We start from the raw sequence: 14,454 nt of genomic DNA, 5'->3' as shown, positions 1-14,454 counted from the left end.
TCCATGTTGTATTGTGGAAGAAAACAGGTGATGAAGTTACGAAGTTGTAGAAGGGGAGAAAGTGGGCCACTCGCTATGCTGGGCCGCTCGCTATGCAAGTACGTTATCTGTATTTGGTTACAGATATCAAGGGTCATTGCGTTGGTCGATAAGGGAATTTTATGTTCCTGGAAATCTTCTGGTGCCGGAACTTGAACCGAAGCAAAGAAGCCATGTATCTTGGTCGCACAGGATCTCATCGTTGCCTCTCTGATTTAGATTCACAAATAACAATAAGGAGAATGACATGTCATTATTTGCATTGCCATCATAGTTCCTTAAGGTAGCTCCTTAAGGCTATTACAAACTTGAACTTCGTGTCCCATGGCCTTGGTTATTCAACAGAGGTGAAATATTGTCATCTGAACTGTCATTACTTCGACTCGGTATCATGTTCCAATTCCGATACCTCCACCGGTGTCGACAACTAGTGTGGGTGATGGGATCATCCGTCGAACAATTCAGGCATGGGTTGGGGAAGCCTCATTGCTAGTAGCAGTTTGTGTTCGCTGAGTAATTTCGCGTTCTCAGCGCGCTTGACGACGGGAGCACTTCCCCGTATATGCGGTCTGTGGACGGCTGTGGTGGCGTGGCTGCAGTGGCGTAGAGCAGTGTATTATATGTCGGCCCCGGATCGCCAACTGACCAGTGGTCCGAGACGTAGGGAGGCGGCATGTATTTGCCATTCACTATGGGAGGGGCGACGTAAAGGCCTGCCCTATCGTAGAATCTGGCAAGGTCTAGTTCGTCCGGAGTTGTCCGATGACGAATCATTCCAATAAGCACATATTGTGCTTCGACTTGTCCTGCAAGCTCCATATTTCCCCGACTCTTGCTCCGTCTTCAGAGAAGGACCGACAACGAGCGGCCATTGAATGTCCGCGAACTCGCGAATCCTGGAGGGCTGGAACAAAACGCGGAAGACCGGTGGCATCTTTGCACCCAGAAAAAGTTCCCATTCGCCCGCGGGATAGGTGGGCGACCGGCCGAACCTCTTCCTGATGGCAGTCTCGAGATCCTCCTCTCCTCGCCAAGGGATGATGCTAACCTGGCCCGGCGTGCCTATCCCGGATTGGACCCAGGGTTGTTCCGGACCAAGGCGAAAGGCAGCGTTGTAGAACATGAGGTCTGGCATGTCCCAGAATGTCTTCCTCATCAGGTAGCTTTCCATTAGCCCCTGGAGTGACAATTCCTCCTGGTCCATTCTGAAGGCAGTGCATATGTCGTTGGCCAGTTTTTCCTGTAAATCGGCGGACAAAGGGAATCTGTTATCGCAACGAAGGGCGAAACCAAGGAGAGGATTTCTGTGCTCCCAAGCGAGGGTTTGATAGGGGTCGTCGAGCAAGCTGCTAACCGTGCGAATCGTGAGCGCGGCGACCTCGATGGCAGTGGCGATACCGACGGGGAGGGCACTGAGCCGCGTGGGCCAGTACATGGAAAGCTCAGGACAACGCATAGAATTTTCTCTAGCAGCGTTCGTCCTCATTTTATCTTGCCCGTGTCGCTGCATGTGGTGGTCGAAGGTGCACTGGGAATCTGGGACGGAGGAACGAAAGAAAGAAAGAAAATGAGGCGAGGAATCCGGTTCGAGCTTGCACGAGTAACTCGTAGACGCGTCTTAATGGGTATTTCTCCAATACCTGGCAATTCGTGAGCGTGTCGTGTCGTGATTGTGCTTCGAAGCCCAGGCTCGCCAGGTGAGGAAATGTGGAGTCGTATCTGACAGATTTAGTGTAGTTGGATGGAGAGGGTCGGCACCATATCAGAAAAGGTAAGTACCTTACGCCCGGCGTTGTACTGTACAGTACATAGTAAACCAGTCATAGGAATGGCTCAGCGTTGTGATGCATTCTAGGTGGTGTTTCTGAAACAGCAAACAGTGCTGCAGTTTCCCTGCTGCTAGCAGACCTTACCACAGAGCAACGGGACGTGAGGTAAGTCTGCGAGGACTGCAACTTGAAGCCAAGTGGAAGAGTGCTAATGCAGCCACCAAGCCCCACATAAATGTACCTGGTGGGCCTGACCATCCTGATGGCACCTGCAGTTGAGACATGCCGGTGCGACAGATAACTTTAAACTGACTACATTAGACAATGCCGACCTTGAACCTCAAGCTGAAGATCTCAACGTCAGAACAGGCATACGATCACTTTCTCATCACATTGAAGCACAATAACTGAGAGCTACCACTTGAAGTATTGAAGTAATGAAGCACCTTCAGGTTCATTGCTACCTAAGGTAGTATCTAGGGGGTCGACGGTTGATCTGGCGACCTCGGTACTTCGACCCTGTCGTCGGCCGACTCTGTTGTCGAGTCAGATAACACATATTCAACGAGTCGGCCCATGTCTCTATATAATGCCAACTGCTGTTCAAGGTCGTCGACATCGTCCAGAGCCTCTTTCACCATGGTGTTGAGCTGGGCCAAAACTGAGAGGTATTCGTTAACGACGCTCTCATATTCCTTTATCAGTTTGTCCAGTTTGCCGAGTGTATCATCAATGTTTTCCTCAGTTAATTGAATCAGGCTACTCAGCAGGGCGGGATCATCTATGATGAGCTGCTTGTACATGTCCATCTCATCGAGTGTCGCCTGTATATTCTCGCTCAAAAAGTCATTGGTAAACACGTAGTGTTTCGCCGACTCGTTGGCCTCCCCCTTTGTGATGCCAGGGTGCAAGGTATTCAGGCCCCCGTCATCAACAAGGGAGCTAGCGAGTATTGTAACAAGCTGCTCCCCGAAGGAAACGTGTCCGGCCTCCCAGGTCGGCAGTACGGGCACCCCCACGGTCTCGGGGATCAAGCCGAGGCTGTGCTTGATACAACCTATGGTGAGGGAAAGGAGCGGAGTCGTGCCGTGTAGCCAGCCGCCATTGTGCCGGGCTAACCCCGTACTAATGGCACGCGAGGAAGATCCGATATAAAGAGGCGACTGCACCTGTGCCACGTCACCACTGGGGTCAAGGGCTGCATCAGCCCGCTTTTTCAGCCATACGATGTACTCGCAGGCCCGTTGGTGACGTTTTGGAGTTGCTATCATCATGGGCCGCATATCCTGATGTACCACTGGGCCGAATGCGTCATCCACGACCCTGCAGTGGTTCAAAGAGCGACTCTCTTGAGGCGTCATCTTGGTGGCATCTCCACCACACATCGTCCAAGCAGACCACCCTTGACAGTATTCGTCAATACCCGCGGCCAGGGCCTCAAAATTTCCCGACGGGTAAGAAACTTGCCGTTCCTCCCATTAATTGCTACCCCAACGGCGTACACTCCCGGGAAATCGGGGGAGTACGGTCGCCGTTGAGGGTCGTAGAAGTCGTACGCAATGATCCCCAGTATCAGGGAATCGCGTATCTCAGTGGGAATGGCATTGAGCAGTAGCAAGAAGGAGCCGCGATTGTGAGCAAACTCCCTAACCATACAGCCCTTATAGGGCCACCTAGATGACTCAAGCAAATGGTCAAGCATCGCACCAAGGCGGAAGTTCGACTTCTCGGTCGATTGATTGATCTCCCGCACCATGTCGAGTCTCGCGCCGTCCAATAACGGCATGGCCGCCGAGCGTGTCTCCGGAAGCGGCATTGTATGATATGCGATCGGTACCAGACTGCAGCTTTGCATTCCAGATACGCGATCAGAGGATTTCAGTTTGCAATCACTATGCAAGCTCAGTGAATTTGCAGGTCGCAGTCAAAATATCGACGCCATCTGTAGATTGCAGGTTGTGGTAAAGATTCTGAGCTAGCATGTGATGGCAAGATTTTGAGCTTGAGAGGGACGTTATTGCCCAGGAGTTTTCAGATTCCATAATCGTTTTAGGGAGACGTGCCTTCCCAAAAGCCAGCCCAGGTGCTCTTTCCAACCAAATCACCTCCCATCGGAAACAATGGACCCACGGGCAGTCCGAACACTTCAATTCTGTTCCGAATCACTGCGTTCACTGCACACCTCAACTTCCAACCACAGATTCCAGCCAATTCTACCTATACGCTGCGACTACAGGCGAAATGGAGCGATTTCATGCTGCGGATACGAGACTGAGGGTCGCCTACGACGCGATCAGGAAGGCGTTCCATCCACTTCATCCAATGCCCAGGCTGAAGAGAGAAAGACTCGGATTTTGGCATTATTAGGGGCTAACATGAACATCGAGGTTCGGATAAAATGAAGCTCTGCTTGATTCTGCCAACAGAATTCGCTTCCCTACCTTGACTGATCAAGAAACTCTACACCGCATATAGTAACGTAATATTCCCCTTCCTGTTCCCCAAGGAGTAAAGGCAAGGATAGTTTATTGCTTACCCAACCCCTTCCTTCACATCGCTCTCTCTTTGGAAAGTTTGTGCCCAATCCGATCCCATTCCTCATCTCCCGGGCTGTAATTCAGAACCTCAACCAACTCGTTTCCCAAAGCTTCGAGCTCCTGCTCGATGTCGGTGTGCGTTTCGATCGCTCTCCTATTGCATTGTCAGAACTCAGAAACCAGGGAAAAAGAGGTCCATTACCCCGAGAGAGTTGGTAGTTACCTTACACGCGTGCTTGAGCGAAATACACTCATCCCAAGCTGGCCCCGATCCAGCAAAGTGTTTTGCACATGCTTTTGTATTCCCTCCAGAACGTCTTGGCGGTCTCGTCGTCGGCTGGGGGTTCGACACGGTCAGGGGACAGACCAATTCTCGGTGGTCTCGTGACTGTAAGCCAGCGAGTGGGAGTAAGAGGGAATATCACGTGCCAATCACGGGTAGGATCGTTTGCGAATAAGGCGGCGGCCGTGATTTGCCTCTGTAGCTCTTTGAGGGCTCTGGGATGACCTCTTGCGATGGTGGCTACGCTATCGCCGATGTGGAAATAGGCGATGAAATCGCCGCCGGGATCTCGAGTATTCTCAAACACTCTTTCAATAGGATTCCAGCGAATGAAGGTGCCATGGACGATTGGTGGGATTGTGATGTTGTTGCCCTGGGGGCCGTGGCCGTCCAAACCGCCGCCTTCGTTCCCACCGGGAGCCTCGCTAGCGGAACTAGAGTTCATTTTTGTTTCTTTCCTGTAACTAATGGGAAGAAAGAAAACTCGAATGTTCGGTTAGCTTTAATGATTGTGTTGCCCTGATTGTGGTGCGGCTTGTTGATGGGAGGTCAAGAATCGCTAGTAAATTGAGTCGGTTGTCCTTAGGTTTTGAGGAGGAAAGAAGATTGTGTGGTAGCCGGATCAGCAAGGTAAGTCATCCATCATTCTCCTTGGTCATTCAGTGAGACAAGTCACAGTAAAAAGCGAGTTTGTCTAGCAGAGCTCGTGTCTTTTTCCATCCCAACCTTGAACCAAGCGCAAGGTGGCTTGGGCATCCAGTAAGTCCACAAAGGCATTCTGGACTCCTGCGATTGACCATATCAGTCAGTAGACAGAAGCCGGATGCCCACCTCAAAACTTTCCGATTATGTCCTCCGAAATTGGGAAGATAAGTGGCCGGAGTTCCCCTCGAAAATAACACACTGTACGCTTTGTAATGTCCTCAAGGATTCCGGGTCTCTCGAAAACCCAGAATGCCAATATCCAAAGGATAAGATCATCTTGACCAAACGCGGTCATGAACGAGTTATGTAGAAGGTTGATCCAGTGTCTGGCGTGAGGGTAGAAAGTCTGCAAATTGTAGCCTATTCTTGCCAGGGTCTCCTTTTACCTCCCGGTATCCTCCTCCTCCTTATCAGTGTCCGCTGGGATGGGGTCGAGATGAAATGATTTGCCTTGACAGCCTGACTCATTATTCTCATAAGGATCGCTAACTATCTAAGAACATCCAGATTGGATGGGTGTGACATCGGTGTCAGGTCCGCTCCATCTCTTGGAAAGGTTTGCCTTGCGGAGCGGATTTCGATGTCTTTTCACTGCGACTCAGGCTCCTTCATGATGCTTCCGAGGGTGTCAATCATGCTGCTAATCTCTCTACGGAACATCGTGGCGGTGTCGGGGTCGGGTGGCAGTGCCGCGCGGTCCAGATTGGAGCAAGTAGTACTGATCAACGGGTTTGGGATCGTAACCACCAGCTGGCGAGCGGCCGGGTCATTGGCGTATTGGGTCGCCATTTGTGCCGCCTGCTTTGCGAGCGCTCTGGGGCGGCGTCGCACGATGGTCCTGGTGCCTGCGAAACTGCGAGGTCCTGTCAGAGCGTCAGTAGTTATAATTGGGCTTTGGATGGAATGTTGACAGACCTTCGGGTCGTTGGCCGGTAGGGCCGCCATTTGAGCCGCCAGGGTCGCCAGCGCACAGGGGTGGCCTCTCGTGATGTACGCAACGCCGTAGGGGAGGTCATAATAGGCGACAAAATCGCCTTGGGGATCTCGAGTGTTCTCAAAAGATACGGAGTCGGGATTCCAGCGGATGAGAGCCCCCAAGACGGTTGGTGGCATGGCGATTTCATGTCGATTGACATGGTGGCCCCCAAGCTGGCCGTCGCTGTCGAGACTAGACTCCATTTTTGCGACTCCTGTCTGCTTCTGGCGGGCAGGATTGTAGGATATGGCAGAGAATTGAAGGTTAGGTAGCGAGTGTTTTGGTTGCGGCAGGTACAGCCTTCTATTCTCGCGGTGAAGGTGTGGTTGTTATGGGCAAAGAACAGAACAGCCTTGAGCTTGGTTTAAATCTGACAAAAATCTGATGGTGTCAAGCGGGTTATTGCAGGACAAAGACGGTGTGCGGTCCCAATCAAAGGCGTTGTACTGGGCGAAAGGCACCTTACCCAACTCCCTGATGCCGTACCTAAGGTAATCTCATGGACAAACTGCTATCACCAAAATGTACCTTTACGCTTTGCAAGCCAAGCAGTTGTGCAAGCGAAACAGTTGTTGCACTCGGCTTGCAAGTGTTTGGCTGCTCGGCTGGGGAGGGGGTAGTGGGAACCAGTAAGTATAATAGTAAGATCGTTCAAATTAATGTATAACTGGAAGCGAAGCAACAAAGTTGCCTTGGCGTGAGTCTACAGTGAAGACTTCTGAGGGCGTAAGTTTTTGGGTGATTGGGTCACTTACGAAGTATGTACATACCTTACATACCAGAAATAGGGGGGTATGGCTGGCTGAGATAAGCGCTGTGGGCCGGACCCAGGCCCACACGTCACCTTGGCTTTGTCTTTCATTGGCGGATTTTGCGAAACTCGAGTCTTTTTGGCAGGTGGGTCGCGTGTCGATCAAGCGGGAACTTGCAGACCAGCTCCGATCGGTGGACCCCGGAAGAGCCTCATCAACCACAGGATTATGGAGGTTGGGCGCTCGGAGGTATGCAATACTGCTGCTACAAGGCAAGATGGAGGTAAAAGCTTGAATGGGAAAGGCAGGTGAACCTACGACTGCTAAACTGATTTCCATGATGCGATATTAACGATCACAGCTAGGTATCTAATTCTAGGGGAGTGAGATGAGCGCAGAACTTTCCATAGAACGCGAGGATGAGTGCCCGGGTAAGAAGCATCCGGTTCAAGCGTGAATGAAGTCAGGGAATGCCTACACCACCAGGCACCAAGTCAAACGAGCACGATGTTGGGATGAAAATTCCAGTGGATTCTGCAAGCACGATTCGCTTTCTGCCCCTCTTGGAGTGGTCAAGTACAAAGTTTCAAAACAATTTTGCTTCCTTCTTTCTACAACAAGGCAACCGAAGAGACCGAATCGCCAGCCACGTGCACACTCATACTGCCATCATCCAAATCATACAAACTTCGAGGTTTTCTTTCTTTCTCTGCCCTACCGAATATACAAAAAATGAATTCTGGCTATTCTGGTCAGAGCGGTGGTGGTGCTGGTGACAACAGTGGTGGCGGCGGCAATGACGGCCGCAAGGGCAAGGCGACGGACAACCCTGGCGATACCCACGAAGGTCGCGACGCCAAGCGCAGAAGGCATCGGCAGAACCAGAGCATCCGGGACAACCATGGCCACCGGGGGGACCTCGGCGTCCATCAAGCCAATTTTAACGGTCAGCGCCGCCAACCGCTCCACAGCTCAGTGCCCAGCCTGCTGGCGACGCGCAGCAGTCTCAGACATCGGTGCAAATGCCGCCCATCATCCCCGCAAGCGATGTCCGATACAGTGCTGAGACGGGTACGTATTGGAACGTGCGAGATCCCAATGGCGCTTTCGTAGCCTATGGGATCACAGTTGGGCCTTATCCAGGCGCTACCGTTTGTGTCGCCCATCCTACGGCCGTCGCCCAGTACAAGGCGTACATGAAAACCATATTCGCGAATGATCCGGACGCTGTTATGTGGTTGAATCATATGCTGCCAAGGCCGGCCGCGCACAATCCCTCGAGCCTGCCGACTCGGAGTACCACACAGGCCGCCAGACCACATACGCAAGGCGCCGACGATTCCTGTGCGTGGTGCAGGGCCCAAGGACGAGCTGATGTCGTCTCAAGCCACAAGATGGCGAATTGCGACTGGCCTAGCCCCCTTGGCGATCTCCCTGGATGTCCGAAGTGCAACACAATGGGACACCTTTTTGACAACTGTCCTCAGAGACAGGGAATGAGCGGCGGCGAGGCCCTGTCTGACGCCTGGACCTTTCTTATCCACAACCGCGGTTCATTGCCGCCGGTGCGGACTACAATCTCTTGACCCGACATGGCCGTCATCGCAAATGCCAATCCGACTTACGGGTACCCGTTGACCAAGAAGTTTGTCCTCGAGGCCTGGCGTCACGACAAACTTCAATTTCTCTTGGGCAGGCCCCGCCCCACTGATCCGGCCACGGCCTCGATTGAGGTTATTCAACAGGACCTGGACGCTCTTCGTCAGAGTGAACGGTTCATTCCCGCCGCTTGAGCGAAGCGCCCGGGAAGAACCAACTGAAGAGGCCTGGGTCATCACCGAGAGCAACACAGACGGCAAAGAAATGGCCGCCCCCTTTTCCTCATGGTCTCATGGTCCTCTGGCACAGCGGCGCAGCCCAGCGTGGCTCAACCTGTTCGGCTTGCCGACGTCGGTGGCACATATGCCGCCACAACCGAAAACCGCTTCGATCCTACCCACAGCGTTCTCGACGGCCAAAGAGCCAGACATGAGATGAGAGAAGGAAAACGACATGGAGGAGAGGACGAAGTGATGAAGGATGGGATTGACTAGGACACCCACGACTAATACATGAAATGGACTGTTGTCGATGGAATTTTGTCAAGGTTATGGGAGTTATGTGACGATATGACTGGTATTTGAATCAAACTGCAAGACGGCCACCAAGAAATCCATCGTCGGTGCGCAATTCGCCCTATCTGCATGCCTCATCAAGCATCATCGAAGGGTTTTGAGCCCAGCTAGCAGTAGCTTCCAGTGGTAATCAGTTACTCAAAACTGGAGGAAGATTCTCATCATAATCGACATTACCGGTAGCACCTGCGAACAGTGGCTTCGAAAGAAGGGGCGAGAGTGCTGGCCATTTTGACTGAGGGGTCTTGGGATGGTGGGGCCCGGGGGGAAGTTGAGGATCGCTTCCAGGAGGTTGTTGTTGTAATTGCTGGAGGGTTCATGATTAATTGAGGGAATGTACGCAGTCGAGGCAGGAAGATTCAGTCTTGATCCGCAATGCCAGACACTCTACGGGAGTCTGTAGATTAAATGGAAAACGTAATTCACGGGCACGATCCTGAGAAACCTGCTCAAGGCACTCAAGCCTGATATCTGTATTCTGTCATACGATTTCCCCCTGAACTGCCAACATGACATCTGCTAGCCAGGTCCTTTCTCAGCTCCGCGTATTAAGTGACCCCTTGTTTCCAATACGAAAACCCTGAGCCTCCATAGCTCAAGTACACGACCTGATCTTGGGCAACTATACAGTCTTGCGGTCCTCCTTTTGAGCCCTTTCGACCAACTCTTGCCTCAAGCGGGCCAGCGCCTCAAGCACAGTTGCCTCCCGCACGCGCTCTCGCGAGCCCGGGAAACTAAACGGACCAAACGCACGACTTCTCTCAGGCGACGAAATACCGATAAACACGGTCCCAGCAGGCTTTCCATCTTGCAAGTCCGGGCCGGCCACACCAGTGGTGCCGATGCCCCAGGTAGTTGTGGCGGCGCCGCCGTAGGTCGTGACTCGGCGAGCGCCCTCGGCCATTTGCGCGGCAACGTCACCGTGAATAACACCCTCGCGGGCAATCAGGTCCGCGCTGACCCCCAGCAACTCTTGTTTGAGTGGTGTCGCGTATGAGACGACGCCGCCGCGGAACGCGGCACTGGCGCCGGGCACGGAGGTGATTGCCGCCATGACGCCGCCGGCAGTCAGCGACTCGGCTACACCGAGAGTTTCACCCGCCGCGCGGAGGAGTTGAACGACGTCGCTGGCGACGTCGAGCAGTGTTTCCGTGGTGCGAGGGATGTAGTGAAGCTCGGTAGTGGACCCCATGTTTCCGTAGATACCCTAACAAGGCAGATGAGAAGAGTTCTGGGTTGGGATTCGGAAACGAGGGAGAGATCAGCTGTGTGATATTGTTTCAGGGAAACTGCTGCTTACCTGCCCTGCTTATCAACCTGTTTTATATCTTAAATGTGGCCTGCGGGCGTTATCCATCCATGTTGGTAGGCGATGGTTCGCATGCAAGTAAGCCTGCTGTTTTCTCACCGCTCAAGTGCGCCTTGGTCAGCGCCACAGGCGTCTGGATGCCTTAGCCGTAGCTCCCCGGAGGCGTCCGCGATGTCTGACCAACCGGACCCCTGGATCGATTTGTTGTACGGAAACAGCCGCTGCGTTGCTCTGCGATCATCGGGCAGATTGATCATCGTTCTCAAGCATGAAAACTCTATCAGCACTCGCAGCGATGCTCTCATGGACCCGATAATCCAGTAGGTCCTTCAGAGCATCTAGCCAATTCTGGGAATCGATATTAGCTTGGAGAGTCTATGAGCTGGTTATCAGCTTCTTCCTACCCAGGACTTACTATGCCTTTCGAAGGTGGAAATGGACGGGTCTGTCGACCGTGTCCGTGTTGGTTCTCCCAGTTCAAGGCCGTTGGCATCGTCCGCCGAATTTGTAGCCACTCGCTGGAGCGTGTTGATGGCATCCTCGGCGAAGTTCATGTTGCCAACTTGGCCAGTGAGGGCCGGCGCCCCTTGCTGGATGGAAACCAAGTCAAGCAGACGCACCTAGCGGACGAGACTGTGGTGGCTGGTGTTGGATTTGGCGAATGCGTTGTTAATGATCAGAGCCACAACAACGGGAAGAAAAACCATGGGATGAAAGACTCCCGCGATGTGTACAGTTTGCAGGCGGGCATTGATCATTTGCACACAGGCATTGACCACCTGCTCCCCAGTATAAAAACACCCGTCCATCCCAGCTCACACATTTCTTTCGATGGCTTGAGCCTCCTTTCACCTCTTCACTCAATACATTGAAGCACACTTTTGCAAAGCCGCTCTCAGCCATACCTCTGCCAAACACCACAAATCAAAACTCAGCCAAAACACTACCCTCATCACACATCTCAGTTTCCAGCGTACGCGGCAAATGGAGCGTCTATCCAATGCGGTTTCAAGGCTGAGAGGTATCCTCGACACGATGAGGGCCGTGATCCGTCCGCTAAAGGTACCGGGTGCTGAGACCTTTCTCCTCTTAGCCGAGGAAGTGGTGGAAAGTGCGACGAATCTGAGTGCGCAGTTGGCGCTCCACATCTCACTCCCGCAGGTAAATACGCACTACCTCTGGCGGCACGCGCTTCTTCTCTTCCGAGTTCTAACAAGGCCGGGCAATATGGAACAGAAACTAGAAGAGTCGATCAAGAAGCACACCGAGGCTGAGCAGAAGCTCACAGTCTCGGAAATCGAGCACTGCGTTAGCAGAGCAGAGGCTCCGGGACGTGGTAATCGAGCTGGAAAAGCTGCGGAGCGAGCTTGCCGCTGTTAAAGCAGAGAGAGACGCTTTCCTGAAATCGAGGGACGAGGTACTAAGGCTCATGCTGAGATGGAAGTTGCATGGGCTAAGATCGAGAGACACCTGGCAAAAACCGAAGCTGTCGAAAAGCATATTTATGAATGGGTGGATTAAGGTCGTCTTGGATCAGCGCGCGTACCATGGGCCGAGTTAGCTAATGGTTGAAGGCGAGGGGGGAATGTTCATGACGGGCCGGTCGTGGGATAGGTACCTTACCTACAGCGATGCCGTAGAGAATAAACGCCGTACGATACATCAGTAACTCCCGAGTCGCCTATTCCGAGTCGGAATCTCGCAGCGATCCTCCCATGGACCCAATGATCGAGTAGGTCTGCATCACGGCATTAATGGAAGCCAAAGCCATGAATCGACAGGGGATTCGACGATATAAGGGCTGATTATCAGTATCAGCGTTTCTCTACCCATGACCCAGTTGGAAGCCCAAGTCAAGCAGAAGCGCCTAGCTCAAGAGATTGTGGTGTCTGGTGCTGGGTGTGCTAATCCGTTGTGATGATTAATGGAAACAACAACATGAAGCACAAATATGGGATGAAAAGCTCACCGTAAGCCACACGTAGTTTGCAGGTAGGAATTGACCTCCAACTCGCCAGTATAAGACTCGAATTCCACACCGCTCACACCATCATCCTTCGCGCAAATACAACAGGAAAAACAGAAGCCGTAACAACAACAACAATAACAACAGAGAGAAATACAGAATGCAGCGGTTGAACGATACGTGTACGCAGTTGTGGAATCTCCGAGAGATGATTGGGGACAAACTCAGTCCGCTTCAGCTGTCAGTCATCGAAATCTTCCTCGAATCAGTCGACAAGGTGGCAGACAATGCGGCTGTGCTTAGTGAGCAGCTGTTATCCTACATCCTGATCGAGCAGGTAACTATTCTCTCGGGAAAAAGTTCCTCGTTCTCTTCAACCTGAGTTTGACAAGGCAATATGAATGCAGAAACTAGAAGAGCTCGACAAGAAGTCAGCCGACGTGGAGCAGAGGCTCGAATTATTCTTGGAGGAAAAGGAAACCGAGCTTTCCAAGCTGCGAAGCGAGCTCGCTGCTATCAAAGCAGAGAGAGACGCGCTCATGGGTAAGTTGAGTTAAAGATGAATGCACTTCGAACTTCGAAGAGAACTGCGGAATTCCCTAGAGGTTCGGACTTTCTTTTGCTGACAAGAGCCAAGGCCGGTCCCGCCAGTTCAGTGAACATGTTGCCAGTTCAGCTCCAGCCTGAAAAGCGTGGGTAAAGATTGGTATTCATTGTAGAGAGCTGGAGGGTTGTTGGAGGATGAGGGAGAGTTGACGAGCCAAGCCCCAGTGCCCCAATAAATTCCTTACTGGCTTTCCCAAGGTTCCCCCTTCCCACCCAACAAGCCCTACGGAGGGCGGACCGTCCCGATTGTTTGGGTTAGCGGAATCCAAAGTTTGATGCAATCTTCCACATACACGGTCGAGATGGCAACACTGGAAGGAGAGCAAGAATAAATTACACTGGCGAGGCGTGGCTGCGCGTTCACGACTCGGAGTCGCTGAAAATCGAGATACTGCGATGCGTGATGACCATAAATCGCACTGTGTGAGAAATGCCGGGCATGTTGAGGACCCGAACCCTTCTTGGCGGGCGATGTGCTCGTTACCCTCAGCTTTTGGTGGCCCGAGTTCCAAGCTGAAGTATTTGGCCGAAATATTATGACTGACCTCCAGAGCCGCCGGTGGAATGTTTATTGAGAGCGGCCACGTCGTGGATAGCTGGTGCCGTGAGAAAGCCCATATTCAAGGGTGTAGTCTCAAGTTCCGACTCTGAATCCGGGCCGTGCGCATATCGGACAGTGCAGTACGCGGTCTTCCAACCCCGGCGGCCTCAATGAGACCCGCCAACCAAACCCTTGAATTGACTGCCGGCATCTGGCACGCATCTCAGTTGTGCCTGCCCGGTTGAGATGATATCGCGTTTTCTCCCACCGATAGTCTCTTGAGTAGGTTTTCTTTTGATCCTGCTAAACTGAAATGTCCGGTCGAAACCAGGGCGGCATCGCCTTCGGGCCAAGCAAGACTTCTGGACCGAACGGCACGCGGTCAACTAAAACGATACGAACATCTGGGCTTCGCAGCGTTAACCATATTTGCGACCTCAGCCTTGGTGAGCTTTCCTCGTTGGGCACGCTAACATGCTCAAAACGCGTTGGCGCACGCTAGAAAGTGCCCTTGATGCTCAATCTCTCGGCCTGCAGTCCGCTGTCGGCCAAAGCCTGTCGAATGCCGGGTTGCGCCTCTAGGCCTGCTGCATCCTCGCCCCTGCACCTGTCCGAGGCCGATTCTGGCCCCTCATTCGTCGACGGAAAACGAAATCAGCTCGCCCCGGCGAGCCTGCCTTGCAGCGCCGACCCAGATCCGGATGACATGCGGATCCTACAGAACTCGGATTGCAGAACTCGCCCTTTTTAAGAGTTGAACTCGCCCTTTGGAGGGGAGGCATGACCAACGGTGTAAA

At 52.7% G+C, this 14,454-nt stretch overlaps 8 protein-coding genes across 8 annotated transcripts; 2 read left to right on the top strand and 6 right to left on the bottom strand.

The window, feature by feature from the left end:
- Nucleotides 1-316: 316 nt before the first annotated feature.
- On the bottom strand, nt 317-1,932 carry N656DRAFT_779075 (uncharacterized protein). The gene has a single exon (XM_064815127.1). The coding sequence runs from the start codon at nt 1,472-1,474 to the stop codon at nt 758-760; it is 717 nt and encodes a 238-aa protein (XP_064670422.1). The 5' UTR covers nt 1,475-1,932; the 3' UTR covers nt 317-757.
- A 191-nt stretch (nt 1,933-2,123) lies between these two features.
- On the bottom strand, nt 2,124-2,619 carry N656DRAFT_779074 (uncharacterized protein; the record flags this gene model as incomplete). Its single annotated transcript, XM_064815126.1, has 1 exon — nt 2,124-2,619. A coding segment is annotated over one exon (335 nt), but the record flags the coding sequence as incomplete, so codon positions are not given.
- A 1,738-nt stretch (nt 2,620-4,357) lies between these two features.
- N656DRAFT_798035 (uncharacterized protein) lies at nt 4,358-5,073 on the bottom strand (the record flags this gene model as incomplete). The annotated part of the gene is made up of 2 exons (XM_064817710.1): nt 4,358-4,499; nt 4,637-5,073. The coding sequence occupies 2 exons, from the start codon at nt 5,071-5,073 to the stop codon at nt 4,358-4,360; spliced, it is 579 nt and encodes a 192-aa protein (XP_064670420.1).
- Nucleotides 5,074-6,055: 982 nt separating this feature from the next.
- Nucleotides 6,056-6,512, bottom strand: N656DRAFT_768401 (uncharacterized protein; the record flags this gene model as incomplete). Its single annotated transcript, XM_064813621.1, has 2 exons — nt 6,056-6,196; nt 6,249-6,512. The coding sequence occupies 2 exons, from the start codon at nt 6,510-6,512 to the stop codon at nt 6,056-6,058; spliced, it is 405 nt and encodes a 134-aa protein (XP_064670419.1).
- Nucleotides 6,513-7,960: 1,448 nt separating this feature from the next.
- N656DRAFT_79183 (uncharacterized protein) lies at nt 7,961-8,818 on the top strand. The gene has a single exon (XM_064817018.1). The coding sequence runs from the start codon at nt 8,084-8,086 to the stop codon at nt 8,645-8,647; it is 564 nt and encodes a 187-aa protein (XP_064670418.1). The 5' UTR covers nt 7,961-8,083; the 3' UTR covers nt 8,648-8,818.
- Nucleotides 8,819-9,660: 842 nt separating this feature from the next.
- On the bottom strand, nt 9,661-10,444 carry N656DRAFT_779073 (uncharacterized protein). The gene has a single exon (XM_064815125.1). It carries the CDS (start codon nt 10,425-10,427, stop codon nt 9,858-9,860), a length of 570 nt encoding a protein of 189 aa, XP_064670417.1. The 5' UTR covers nt 10,428-10,444; the 3' UTR covers nt 9,661-9,857.
- Nucleotides 10,445-11,599: 1,155 nt separating this feature from the next.
- N656DRAFT_78772 (uncharacterized protein) lies at nt 11,600-12,554 on the bottom strand. The gene is made up of 3 exons (XM_064816632.1): nt 12,514-12,554; nt 12,163-12,282; nt 11,600-12,071 (listed from the first exon to the last, which is right to left on the bottom strand). The coding sequence occupies exons 2-3, from the start codon at nt 12,205-12,207 to the stop codon at nt 11,784-11,786; spliced, it is 333 nt and encodes a 110-aa protein (XP_064670416.1). The 5' UTR covers nt 12,208-12,282; nt 12,514-12,554; the 3' UTR covers nt 11,600-11,783.
- Nucleotides 12,483-13,113, top strand: N656DRAFT_768399 (uncharacterized protein; the record flags this gene model as incomplete). The annotated part of the gene is made up of 4 exons (XM_064813620.1): nt 12,483-12,514; nt 12,658-12,847; nt 12,918-13,053; nt 13,094-13,113. The coding sequence occupies 4 exons, from the start codon at nt 12,483-12,485 to the stop codon at nt 13,111-13,113; spliced, it is 378 nt and encodes a 125-aa protein (XP_064670415.1).
- Between the last annotated feature and the right edge of the window lie 1,341 nt (nt 13,114-14,454).

The sequence above is a fragment of the Canariomyces notabilis genome (assembly GCF_033297395.1).
Source record: "Canariomyces notabilis strain CBS 508.74 unplaced genomic scaffold N656scaffold_10, whole genome shotgun sequence".
Taxonomy (NCBI): Eukaryota; Fungi; Ascomycota; class Sordariomycetes; order Sordariales; family Chaetomiaceae; genus Canariomyces; species Canariomyces notabilis.
The sequence above is the reverse complement of the archived record's forward strand: the minus strand, read 5'-3'. Positions and strand labels throughout refer to the sequence as shown.